General features: G+C 37.3%; 1 gene segment (V, D, J or C) and 1 further gene; both read left to right on the top strand.

The window, feature by feature from the left end:
• Igh (immunoglobulin heavy chain complex) overlaps window positions 1–14,565 on the top strand; it is a 2,751,187-nt gene that overhangs the window by 2,052,879 nt on the left and 683,743 nt on the right.
• Ighv4-1 (immunoglobulin heavy variable 4-1) lies at window positions 8,499–8,792 on the top strand. The segment is given in 1 exon segment: window positions 8,499–8,792. A coding segment is annotated over 1 exon segment (294 nt).

The following is a 14,565-nucleotide window of genomic DNA, read 5'->3' as shown; positions in this document are numbered from 1 at the left end:
TCAACAAGTGCATGACCCACCTGAAAGCTATGACATTGAATGACTGCTGAAAAAAACTGAATCCTTTCTTTCTGTGACCTCTTGGAGATTACCTATGTACTAGTGGATGACTCTCCTACCCATATGCATTATATTACATTAATTTGACTCAGTGACTTACTCATTCATAAAACAAAATAAATCAGAATATTGGCAGTGAGACCTGTTCTATTGTGAGGTTCTAAGCAGAGATGGGGGAAGTAGAAGGTTAATATATGTTCATAATATATTGCATCATGAATGAGAATTTGAAGGAATTTAAATTATTTAAAAATAAAAATAACAATTTTACGTATGTTTAGAATTTCTTACAGATCTATATTGTAGTGTATTTTCCCTGTGGAATTTACATATCCTTAAATTGCTTCTACTACTCCAAGTAGTCCATTTCTTTCCAGTAGAGAGTTCCATTTCTATTTCATTACATGCTTCTATACAAAACTGTATATCACTATGTCATATGAAAGGACTACAAATGGAACATTACATAATACATGTATTTCTAAGAAAGTCTTAACTTACTGGATAAAATCATTACAAATTATATCCATTTTTTTAAACAGTAATGTAAGTACCTTATTCCTTACATTTATAAAATTCTGCTGTGTTATACACACATCAATTTATTTTTTAATCAATGATTTGTTTACAGAAATGTAATCTGATTCTATAATGTTGTTATTAAAAAATGTAACAGTAATGATTTCTGCTCACATATAGAAACAGGTTTCCTTTATTGATGATGCTTTGCAAGTTGAAATATATAGCTTTTGGAAATGGCCTTTCTCCCACATTTAAAACATTACACAACAACACATCTCTGTCCTTATGCTCCTCCTCCTATTACTCCTGTCTCTTTCTCTCTCCCTCTTTTGGTATGTGTGTGTGTTACAAATATTATTGTTTATCAAGTAATATCTGCTGTCTTCAATGACTCTAGGTATTCATCTTATAACGTTTATTCAAACTTGCATTATTTATTTCAGCAGAGCATTGTCATAAAGATTATAAAAACACATATGCAATATTCTGGAATCAGGAACATCAAAAAGTCATAAGTAAGGATTCTGAGCATTAGCATACATTGTAAAAGTTAATTGCATGGGAAAGCCAAAACAATTATGTATGGTTGCTTGAATATTCTCTTAAAGCCACCTTAAAGACAGAGGATAACAAAGTACTACAATTTTAGTTATAAATAGTCTCAAAGTGTTATATTCACTCTGGATGATAAGGTGCTGAAGATTTAGCTTCTTAGAGTTATACGTTATAATTGTGTACTTTAAATAAATATAATTCCCTTAAGTCAGATAAATCTTCTAAACAGTAGAAATAGCTAGAATAGTAGAAATACCCCAACAGGGGATTCATCCCATAAACAATTACCAAACCCAGACACTATTGCATATGACAGCAAGATTGTGCTGACAGGGCCCTGATATAGCTATCTCTTGTGAGGTTATGCCAGTGCCTGACAAATACAGAAGTGGATGCTCACTGCCATCTATTGGATGGAACACAGGGTCCCCAATGAAGGAACTAGAGAAAGTACCCAAGGAGCTGAAGGGGTCTGCAACTCTATAGGAGGAACAACAATATGAACTAACCATTATCCCCCAAGAGCTTGTGTCTCTAGTTGCATATGTAGCAGAGGATGGCCTAGAAGCCATCAATGGGAGGAGAGGCCCCTGATCTTTCGAAGATTATATGCCCCAGTACAGGGGAATGCCAGGACCAGGAAGCAGGAGTGGGTGGGTTGGGGAGCAGGGAGGGGGAGGGTATAGGAGACTTTTGGAGAGGAAATTAGGAAAGGGGATAGCATTTGAAGTGTAAATAAAGAAAACATCTTATAAAAAAAGAAAAAGAAATAGCAGCAGTCCTTAAAAATTTCAACAACAACAATAACAACAACAACAAAAGCAAGCCCAGGTTTTAGTGCAGAGTTCTCTCTGACTTTAGAGAAGACCCATCACCAATAATCTTCAAATTATTCCACAAAATAGAAACAGAAGCGACACTAACCAGTTTGTCCTATGAAGCCACAATTATGTTCATACTTAAACCACAAAGACCCAACAAAGAAAGAGAACTTCAGACTAATTTCCCTTATCAATATCTATGCAATTTATTTTACAAATCCATCAATAAGTCATATGTAGCAGGAGGAAAAAGACATGAGAAATGTAAAACAAATGTCACTACTGAATGATGTCTTAAATGTCAGATTTGTAGGTATCAGTGCAAAATGTGTTCTTATGGGTGTCCTGAACTGTGAAGCATTCCTGAGAGACCTATACCATACAAAGACCCAACAAAGAAAGAGAACTTTAATTTTCCTTATGAAAATGGATGCAAAAATACTAAAAAAAAAGAAAACTCTTCAAATACGAATCCAAGAACATATGAAAATGATCATTCATCAGGATCAAGTATCTTCAACCCACGCAAGCCGAGATGGTTCAATATCTAGAAATCCATCAACATAATCGACTACATCGGAAACTCAAAGGAAAAAAATCCCACAAGATCATTTTATTAGGTGCTAAAAAAAAACATTTGACAACACTCAACAACCCTGCATGGTAAAAGTCTTAAAAGATGAAGAATTCAAGGCCATATCTAAACATACTAAAAGCAATATACAGTAAACCTGTAGCTAGCATCAAACTAAATGGAGAGAAACTTGAAGCAATCTTACTAAAAGAGAGACTGCAGAAGGCTGTTCACTGTCCCCCTATGTATTCAATATAATACAGGAAGTCCTAGCCAGACCAATTCGACAACAAAAGGATGTGAAAGAGTTACAAATTAGAAAAGAAGAAATAAAAATTTGCAAATTACATGATAGTATAATTAATTGAACCCAAAAATTCCACAAAAGCACTCCTAAACCTGATAAACAACCTCATGAAAGTGGCCAGATATAAAATAAACTCAAACTAATCAGTAGTCTTCCTCTAATCTAAGGATAAACAGGCTCAGAAAGAAATTAGGGAAATGACACACTTTATAATAGTCACAAATAATAAAAAAAATACCTTGCTTAGTGTGACGATTACAAAGCAAGTGAAAGATCTGTATGACAAGAACTTCAAGTCTCTAAAGAAAGAAATCAAAGATCTCAGAAAATGGAAAGATCACCCATGCTCAAGGATTGGCAGGATTAATGTAGTAAAAATGGTCATCTTGCTAAAAGCAATTTACCGATTTAATGCAATTCCCCTCAAAATTCCAATTCAATTCTTTATATAGTTAGAAATAGCAATTTGCAAATTCACTTGCAATAACCAAAAATCCAGGATAGCAAAAAACTATTCTCAACAGTAAAAGAATATCTGAGGGAATCACCATTGCTGACTCCAAGCTGTACTACAGAGGAATTGTGATAAAAATAACTGCATGGTATTGGCACAGAGACAGGCAGGTAGATCAATAGAACAGAACTGAAGATCCAGAAATGAACCCACACACCTATGGTCATTTGATCTTTGACAAAGGAACTAAAACCATTAGTGGAAAAAAGACAGCATGTTTAACAAATGGTCCAGGTTCAACTGGTGGTTGACATGTAGAATAATGCAAATCATTCTATTCTTATGTCCATGTACAAAGCTCAAGTCCAAGTGGATCAAGTACTTCTACATGAAACCAGATACGCTGAAACTAATAGAAGAGAAAGTGGAGAAGGGCCTCCAATACAAGGCCACAGGGGAAAATTTCCTAAACAGAACACCAATGACTAGTGCTCTAAGATCAAGAATCAACAAATGGGACCTCATAAAAGTGCAAAGCTTCTGTAAGTCAAAGGACACAGTCAATAGGACAAAACAGCAACCAAAAGATTGGGAAAACGTCTTTACAAATCCTACATCTGATAGAAGGTAATATCCAATACATACAAAGAACTCAAGAACTTAGACTTCAGAGGACCAAAGAACTCTATTAAAAATTTGTGTACAGAGATAAATAAAGAATTCTCAACTGAGGAATACCCAATGGCTGAGAAGCACCAAAAAAATGTTCAACATCCTTTGTCATTAGGGAAAGGAAAATCAAAACAACCCTGAGATTCCACCTCACACCAGTCAGAATGGCTAAGATCAAAAACTCAGTTGAAAACAGATACAGGTCAGGATGTAGAGAAAGAACACTCCTCTATTGCTGGTGGCATTGCAAGCTGATACATCCTCTCCAGAAATCAGTCTGGTGGTTCCTCAGGAAAAAAAATAGGCATACTACTATGTCAGGACCAGTTATACCATTTCTGGGCATATACCCAAGGGATATTTCAACATATAACAAGGACACATGCTCCAATACATTCATAGCAGCCTTATTTATAATAGCCAGAAGCTGGAAAGAACCCAGATGTCCTCCAACAGAGAAATGGATACTGAAATTATGGTACATTAACACAATGGAGTACTACTAAGTAATTAAAAACCGTGACTTCATTAAATTCTTAGGCAAATGGATGGAATTAGAAAATATTATTCTGAGTGAGGTAACCCAGTTACTAAAGGACAGACATGCTATGCACTCACTGATAAGAGGATATTAGCCCAGATTCTCAGAATTCCCAAGATACAATTCACATACTACATGAAGCTCAAGAAAGTATACCAAAGTGTGGATGCTTCAGTAGTTTTAGAAGGGTGAACAAAATACTTAAGGTAGGAAATATGGAGACAAACTGTGGAGCCTAGACTGAAGGAAATGGCATCTAGAGACTGCCACAAATGAGGATCCATCCCATATACTGACACCAAACCCAGACACTATTGTGGATGCCAAGAAGTGCTGGCTGACAGGAACCTGATATATCTGTCTCCTGAGAGTCTCTGACAGAGACTGATGAATACAGAGGTGGTTGCTTGCAGCCAACCATTGGACTGAGCACTGGGTCCCCAATGGAGGAGTTAGAGAAAGGGCTGAAGGAGCTACAGAAGTTTGCAAGCCATAGGAAGAACAAGGTTATCAACCAACCAGACCCTCCTTCTAGAGCTCCCAGGGTCTAAATGACAACCAAAGATTATAATACATGGAGTGACTAATGGCTCCAGCCACGTATGTAGCAGAGGATGGTCTTGTTTGGCATCAATGGGAGGAGAGGCCCTTCGTCCTGGGAAGGCTCAATATCCCAGTGTAGTGGAATGTCAGGGTGGGGATGCGGGAGTGGGTGGATGGGTGGGGGAGCACCCTCATAGAAGCATGGGAGGGAGGATGGGAGAGGGATTTTCAGGAGGGAAAAATGGGAAAGAGATAACACTTGAAATGTAAACAAATAAAATATCCAATAAAAATAAATAAAACATTAAAAAATCAGTCATTTCTATTTTAAATCCTCATAATGCAGATCTACTCAATATTTTTAATAATTCATATCAGGAAGCCAATGGGAAATATAGGTATAAGAAATTATTTATAACCTTGATCTTGCTTTAGCAAGATCGCAGCTAGGACTGGTCAGGCTGCCATTGTTCCTTTTCCCTGACCTTAAAAAAAATCCCTAGTTCTACTACTAAGGTTTTCTGAGCTTCAAATTGTTCCCTAACATTTCCCACATCAACGCCACTAATAAAACCCATCTTAACCTAGCTTCACTAACAATCTATTTTTCCAAATGCTTTCTAAGCATGGAGGTCATTGCTGACAATCTACATTTATAAGTTCTTTCCTAAGGTTGGTACTGAATCATTAATAAGCTCCACCAGCAATGCTTGAAAGAGATCAAGCACTACTATTGTGAATGTAAATGATACTCTCTAGTGAGGGGCTAGAAGCCCATTCAGAGTACTCATACTAGATTCAGAGGGACCTAATGGCAACAAGCAGAGGAAACCTCCACAATATCTCTGGCTCTTCTTTTCTGACTGAGTCACACCAATTGTGGTTGTGCTAACCAGTGCAGTTCTTGAGTTCTAAAGCTGTTTGTTCATATAGGGCCTTTGATATGTGTGTGTCTGTGTTTGTGTGTGTGTGTGTGTGTGTGTGTGTGTGTGTGTGTGTGTGTGTGTGTGTGTTTGAGAGAGAGAGAGAGAGAGAGAGAGAGAGAGAGAGAGAGAGAGAGAGAGATCTGCTGAGTTCCCTTTCAGATTCCTGAGTCTGAGGTTAGGGGCTTATCAAGTTGATTCATTTTCATATTGTTGATATAATATCCATATGCTCGTGCTTTTCATTTACATTTTGGGTCCTGCAATTTTCAGCTTCACTGTTGCTCTCTGACTTCACAGCTCTCCGTTTTCTTGCTTTCTTGCTTTCTTTCTTGCTTGCTTGCTTGCTTTCTTTCTCTTTCTCTCTTTCCTTCTCTCATTCTCTTCCTTCCTTCCTTCCTTCCTTCCTTCCTTCCTTCCTTCTTTTCTTGTTTTCCTTTGGAACTACTTGTTGAATTACCTTGACTTTTCTGCTTGTCCTAGGGTTAATGGTGATCAAAGCCCCCCCCCCCCATGTAGAAGGACTCTTTCTGGCTCTTCCCTTGGACTTTCTATCCCAGCAGTTATTGTTTCCATAAGGCTCAGTTACTCTATATTGTACAGTTTGTACCATGACCCTGAGTTTCTGAATTTTCTAAACAGAAGTTTCTCAATTTTACTGTTCCTCCTCAGATTCTGAACTGTGCAGAATTTTGATGAGTTGATTTACAGTCTGATATGATTTGCTCTTGATGCAGATTGACACCAACACTGTTCTCTTGTAATACTCCAGTACTAAGCAGGTTTATCCACAATGCTGGAAACTGAAGCAAACTCAATTTTGAATTAGCACATTAACAGATAAAAGCATTTGGTTTAAATTGTCCTGCCAGCATATTAGTCACCATTAAAACAGTGAAGGCTGGACAGATAGAAACCTGTGTCACTCATGATGAATTGTGATAAGTGGAAAGTCAAACTCAACTCTATCCTATATGCCAAATTCCATAACCTCTTGCAAGTGAAAACCAAACTTTGGGAGTCCTACTAAGATAGGGACTGGTAACTGTTAATGCATGAAAGAAGGTGATTAAGAAAGAAAACTCAAGAAGAATGTTGGGAGTGAAGGCATCCTTCTGCAAGGCCTGGGCTAACACACATGGATGATATGTACAAGATGATGTATACACACATGGAGGATATGTACGAGATGATATGTACACACATGGATGATATGAACAAGATGATGTGTAAACATATGGATGATATGTACGAGATGATGTGTACACACATGGTTGATATATACAAGATGATGTATACACACGTGGATGATATGTACGAGATGGTATGTACACTCATGGATGATATGTACGAGATGATATGTACACACATGGATGATATGTACAAAATGATACCTACACACATGGATGATATGTACAAGATGGTACGTACACTCATGGATGATATGTATGAGATGATATGTACACACATGGATGATATGTAAGAGATGATGTGTACACACATGGATAATATGTACAAGATGATGTGTACACACATGGATGATATGTATGAGATGATGTGTACACACATGGATGATATGTACGAAATGATACCTATAAACATGGATGATATGTACGAGAGGATGTGTACACACATGGGTGATATGTACAAGATGATGTGTACACACATGGATAATATATACTATGAGACAAAAGCTGAGCTACAGGCTGATTGATGTTCAGCTCATCAGTCTCTCCTTGTTTCTAGTGAACAAACAAGTTAGTGTGTAGGGGAATGGGAACTGAAATAAATCATAACACAAGAAATTCACGCTCCTGCATACACACAGGTCTGGAGAAGGCTTAGCCAAACTCAGGAATGTAGTCATGTCACATGACTTTAACACACAAATCGGGTCTCCAACCTCAAAAGGCAGCAGCACACAGGGCTGGATCTGATTCAGAAAGTGTTGTATCCATTAAGGCTGAAACCCTCATCATAGGCTCATATAGAAAACAGCTCCAGAGCAGGTAACAAACTGATGCCCACTGCCATGCTTAATTCTGCACATTTAAAGGTAACACTAAAATGCATTTTGATTTAAAAAATAAATTAAATAGATAATAATTCATGTTTACAAAGAATCTTAGTATGATATAAAAAATTCCAACCATTTTTTTTACTGCCAGACTCCATGAGTACATTTAAAAACCTCAGAGGATTTGTCATCTCTAGGCCTGCTCAGTAGAGCTTGCTATATAGCAGGGAAACATGCAAATAAGGCCTCTCTCTTCTCATGAAAATGAGTCCTGAACTAACCTTGAATCTGAAGCAAAGGGGATCAGCCCGAGATTCTCATTCAGTGATCAACACTGAACACACATCCCTTACCATGGATTTTGGGCTGATTTTTTTTATTGTTGCTCTTTTAAAAGGTAATTCATGGAAAAGAGATACGGAGTGTGTTACTGGTCATGAGCAAGATAGATGGTGAGCCTGTATGGCAGTTTGCTGACAGAATTCTCTGTGTTTTCAGGGGTCCAGTGTGAGGTGAAGCTTCTCCAGTCTGGAGGTGGCCTGGTGCAGCCTGGAGGATCCCTGAAACTCTCCTGTGCAGCCTCAGGAATCGATTTTAGTAGATACTGGATGAGTTGGGTTCGGCGGGCTCCAGGGAAAGGACTAGAATGGATTGGAGAAATTAATCCAGATAGCAGTACAATAAACTATGCACCATCTCTAAAGGATAAATTCATCATCTCCAGAGACAACGCCAAAAATACGCTGTACCTGCAAATGAGCAAAGTGAGATCTGAGGACACAGCCCTTTATTACTGTGCAAGACCCACAGTGAGGAAATCTCAGTTTGTACCCAGACATGAACCTCATTGTGAGGCCGCTCACAACCACCAGGGGGCGATGAAAACTAGACACAGAACACAGGATCACTCCAGGAAATAAGACACAAGAAAGCATTCCTCTCATGTGTCTGGGCAGCCTTTTTTCTTAGTTTCTAGGAATTCTTTCTAAAGGAATATTTAAATGTATACAATGCTCTCAAAACATAGCATGCTTTGCTTGTATTATTTTAAAAACATAAGACACATTCTCCCATGAATAAAATGCTAGGTGATAGCTATGACATAAAGGACCCTGACTCAATCACGTGATCATGAAGCTTTGTATGTTTAAGTGCAAACAAAGAGGGAGGCTGGAGAGTTGGCCCAGCGGTTAAGAGCACTGACTGCTCTTCCAGAGGTTCTGAGTTCAATTTGCAGCAAACAAATGGTGGCTCACAACCATCTCTAATGGAATCAGATGCCCTCTTCTGGTGTATCTGAAGAGAGCTACAGTGTGCTTATAAATAAAACAAATATTTAAAAAATTAAAAAAGAAAACAAAGAGGAATGTCAAGATCATTACATCTAAACCAAGCAGGTCTCAAAACTCTCCTCTCCCTGAGGATTGTGTACATCATGTTCGGATATGAACTAGCAGTGCTTTTAGCTAATTATTATTCTATCAACTTCATCATTACCCCATTAAGGGATTTTGTACAATTTGAATCCTTCAGGAAATCCTGTTTGCTTAGTCATACACATTTCAAACTCATATTGTCTTCTTCTAGTCTGGAAAATGAAATCGCATCCCTTGTCTATTCATGACTTTTATCATGAAACTGTGTTGTTTGTTTAAGACCTTTTCTGCTTCTATTGAGATGACCATGGGATTTTTTTTTTCTTACATGTGGTAGATTGCATTTATCAATTTATTAGGTTGACCCACCACTGAATTTCTGGATGAATCCTTCTTGGTCATAGTGGATTAACATCTTGATGTGTTTCTTGGTTAGGGTTTTAAGCAAATTACCGAGAATTGTTGCAACTATGTTTGTAGGGGAAATTGAGCTGTAATTTTCTTTTTAGGCATCAAGGTATCAGCTTTAGGTATTAGGTTATATTAGGCCTCACAAAAAAAAGATTAGGCAATATTTTTCAGTTAATATTTTGCAGAAAATATTGAGGAGTGGTGACATTAATTCTTTAAATAATTGAGCACAAATTTTATACCAACACACTGTGATCCAAGAATGTCTTCTATTTAGTGGTGGAGGGAACCTTTTAATTATGGATTCTGTTTCACTAGATGCTATAAGTCTATTTATATTGTATACATGATCATGATTTAATTTTGGAAGGATATATATGTCAAAAATTTATCCATTTCTTTTAGGTTTTCAAATTTGTTGCAGTACCGATTTTTAAAGTACATCCTTATGATTCTATGGATTTCCTTGGTGTCAGTTATGATGTTCTGTTTTCATCTCTAATTTTACTAATTTCAAACTTACCACTGCACTTTTTATATAATTTGGCTAAGTGTTCATTAATATCATTACTTTTCTCAAAGACCAGCAATTCTTTTAACTGATTCTTTCTATTATTGTTTTCATGTGCTTCTAGTTTGTGGAGTTTAGAATTGAGGTTGATTATTTCTTGCCATCTAACCCTTTGGGTATTATTTTTCTTTTTGATCTAGAGCTTACAGGTTCACTAAGTTGCTAATATGTGATATGTACAAGTGTGTGTGTGTGTGGGGGGGGGGGTTCTTAGTACTATAAACTTGCCTCTTAATTGAGCCTTCATTGTGTCACATGGGTATATATTTTGCTTTCATTTTTCATCAATTCTGAAAAGTTTTTTTTTATTTTCTTTTTAATTTATATATTTTTGTTTTCCTTAGTGGGTTCTTCAGTTTTCATAAGTTTGTAGACTTCCTGTTGTTTTAAATGTTTTAGTAGTGAGAACTATGTTCTGACTATTCTCGCCCAGGAGAAGGAGATTGGCATTAAGTCCTTATGAATTTGAAGTTTATTGAGCTCACAGATCTCTCTGTGGACACACACTTTGTTGGATACAAGCCTATAGAGGCATTTATAAAGACAACCAACAAAAGTTTAGCAATTTCCATTTACACAGGGGCATAAATGTTGGCAATAGTGACAGGATATTAATATTTTACAAAATCGCAACACAACTGTATTGTCTTGTGAGTACTATAGGATCAAGGGGGAGGGGAGGAGAATGCCTTGCAGTTGCAGAAACAGAACAACAGCAGGAAGTACTATGCATGCCTAAGGCACAGGTTGACCCTCAGGTCAGGAAATTGCTAACAGGGTTTTTATTTTCCACCTCATTCCCTGCCTGCCTTGGGCATTCTAGTACATCTGAGCTAGCATTCCTCTTCTATTTCTTGATTATTTCAGTTCCAGTATTTATAAGTGAGCATTTGGGTTGCATAAAACAGCAAGACAGAGAAAAATAAACCAGAAGAAAGAAACCTTCAAAGATAGGCAGTGGGGGGCAGGGGGGAAGCTTAAATTGTTGACTTGTCTGACAGCCCTTATCTATAATCTGGTCTTTGATAGCTGAATCCAAGGAATTACTTTCTGAAACTCACATGACTTTCCCAAAATTTACAAAACAGATAAGATTTTCATATATAACATGATTGCATTGAAGTATTCACTGTAGGAAAACCAATTAAGAAGTTTCTGTAAACAGCTAAATTAGACTCATGCCCTTGAACTATAGAGAAATTTTGGAGCCCTAAAAATGATTCAAACGTCTGAATATCCTTCCACTGTCCAAAGGGCTTGATGATTACATAGGTTAAACAGAAATCGTTTTAGCCTGATGGGAAGCATTTTTAAGTTTAGACTTAGAAGACAACCAAATGAAATTTTAAAATTTGAGTCTGTGACCATAATAATAACTAGTACTTTACCAAGACTAAAATAGTAACTTATCAGAACTGATTAATATGTTAAAACTCTAAACTTTTGAAGTCTTAATATTATATATCATTGAGATAACAGTGGTAGATAACTGAGAGCATTCATTGAAAAGCAAGTTCCTTTAAATAAAGGAATAGCAAAAAGTAAATGTTTAGTGAGTAATAACAGCAGGATAGCTCGAGGGTTGTTTCGTTTTTTTTTTTTTGGTTTTTATTTTTATTTTTCAATGAAACCTATTTACCTTTATAATGTGAAGTCTGACAGCAAGATAAAGATTATTGTGAGTTTATTACCTTTCTCACCAGAAGACCTAGTAGTTCTATAAACTTATGAATTGGACTGACCAGGTATCTCTCGATAAACTGAAAGAGCTACAGTTAACAATCAACACTGCCAGAGGTCTGAGGAGGACAAGATAAAGCATGAAGAATAATTTCAAGGGCCTCAATATCAAATATAGAGACTTACCTATTACCTAGATACTTATTCTGGTTTTCTCCCTGTAGATCTTATGGTTTCACTGGGGCCACAGTTCCAAGAACAGTGCCAGGGCAATGTCAATTTTGGCCATCACACAGGGTAACATTAATGCTGTGATCGCCACACAGCAGCAATGACTTTTGGCTGCCAGACTTAGAAAAATCTAAGAGACTTTCCTGTGGGAGAGCGACTTGTGATACTGGCCTACTTTGATGAGGCACAGGGATGCATTCAATTCTCCAGGATTCTATTTGTACATAGTTATGACAGGGTCATGGTAGTTCCTCAGGTTCATACAGGTAGTGTTTGTCAATGGTTAGTGCCGTGGACCAGCCCCAGTCGGCCTCCCTCCATCTGCAGAAGAAATCGGGGGTTCTAGTTATAGGTGGGCAAGGAGTTGGCGCAGATGACAAACAAATACGGACACAAGGGAGTGTGGTATTTGAGTGTAATTTGTCTCAAAGTGAGCACCAGTCTTATAAGTGACTTTTACACAAAACAGAGGAATGCATACAAAAAGCTAACAGGAACCAACTGGGATAAAAATCAATGTTAACCACTAGGATCAAAAGCAGCCCCACCTAAGGTCAGCTTAATTTTAAAAGCCAGGGGCAAGGGCTTCACACCCTTGCCATAGTTCCAATTCTAGTCTATTGCATAGTCTACATCCCCCTAGGCCATTGTAAATTCCTGTGTATGTGTGTTTCTCAGCTATCTGTGGTATCTACTCTGGTTCCTTTTTAGACCACAGCCTTCCTTCTTCCTAGATAATTGTAAATTCCTGTGTAGGGCAGTGACTCAGCTATCCATGCCCAGAGTCAGCTGAAGGACTGCCTAAAACTGGTGAAGAATCTAATTTAGCTATATGTCAAAATCAATCCTTAAAGTAATCTTTTGGGAAAGCACACAGATCCATTTTCCGACTAAAGCAAGGACAGATTTGGAGCATTTGTTATTACAGGATGCCATGGTTCCAGGAGACTAAGTTTCTGTGAACTTTTCCCCTAGGGACAGAGTTCAGGTTTCAAGGCCTGTCACACATGTCACTACTGGAGTGGATGTAGCAGGCTAGCATTACTGTAATCCAGGAAGTGTCATCAAGAAGAAGAAGAAGAAGAAGAAGAAGAAGAAGAAGAAGAAGAAGAAGAAGAAGAAGAAGAAGAAGAAGAAGAAGAAGAAGAAGAAGAAGAAGAAGAAGAAGGGGGAGGAGGAGGAGGAGGAGGAGGAGGAGGAGGAGGAGGAGGAGGAGGAGGAGGAGAAGGAGAAGGAGAAGGAGAAGGAGAAGGAGAAGGAGAAGAAGAAGAAGAAGAAGAAGAAGAAGAAGAAGAAGAAGAAGAAGAAGAAGAACAAGAAGAACAAGAAGAACAAGAAGAACAAGAACAAGAAGAACAAGAACAAGAAGAACAAGAACAAGAACAAGAAGAACAAGAACAAGAAGAAGAAGAAGAGAGAGAGGAGGAGGAAGAGGAGGAGGAGGAGGAGGATGAGAAGAACAACAACAACTTAGGCTTTCCATTAGATCAGACATTTTTATCTAGCATGGGAAAGTGGGAAGGTTTTTTTTTCATTATAGATTTTAAATGCCATATTTGGTAGTCATATGAAAAGTTTTGAGGTCCATCTACTGATTGGTGCAAACAAAGTTTTACATGTTTTAGTGATTTGTTTTAAGTATAGCCTTAAAAATACATAAAGTAAGCTTATCCGTTAAATTTAAACCATGAAATTTGAGTTGAAGATTTAATTGAAAATCTTTAGGGTTAAAAATATAAATTTAAATCATACAGTGATTCTTTGAGAGACTGGAGAGTTTTTTTTTTTATATTTTTTACAGTGTCTCATTATGGAATATTAGAGTGGTATATTTGTTTTTGTCTGTCTGTCTGTCTGTTTGTTTGTTTGTTTGTTTGATTGGTGGTGGTGGTGAATGATTAAGTTTATTGAGACACCTCACACTTAACAAGTGAGGACTTGTCAGGCTGACCTACCATGGTAAAGCTAAGGGAGGCATTCAGTTCTGCAATGTACTGTTTATACATAGTCATGTCAGGGTCATGGTGGTTTTTCAGTTCAGTTTCTATTGGTTTGAATAGGCTTTATCGACTGTAGGAATTTATAGACTTATTTATTAAACATATATTATTTAAAAGCCCTATTCTCAATAAATCTAGTTAATATTTTCTCCTCTATTGCATTTTCATTCTTAGAACAATGCAAATCAAAACAACCCTGAAATTCCAACTCACACCAGTCAGAATGGCTAAGATCAAAAATTCAGGTGACAGCAGAAGCTGGCCAGAATGTGGAGAAAGAGGAACACTCCTTCCTCCATTACTGGTG

Source organism: Mus musculus, chromosome 12 (genome assembly GCF_000001635.26).
Source record: "Mus musculus strain C57BL/6J chromosome 12, GRCm38.p6 C57BL/6J".
Classification (NCBI taxonomy): domain Eukaryota; kingdom Metazoa; phylum Chordata; class Mammalia; order Rodentia; family Muridae; genus Mus; species Mus musculus.
This window is presented reverse-complemented; position numbering and strand designations above follow the sequence as displayed.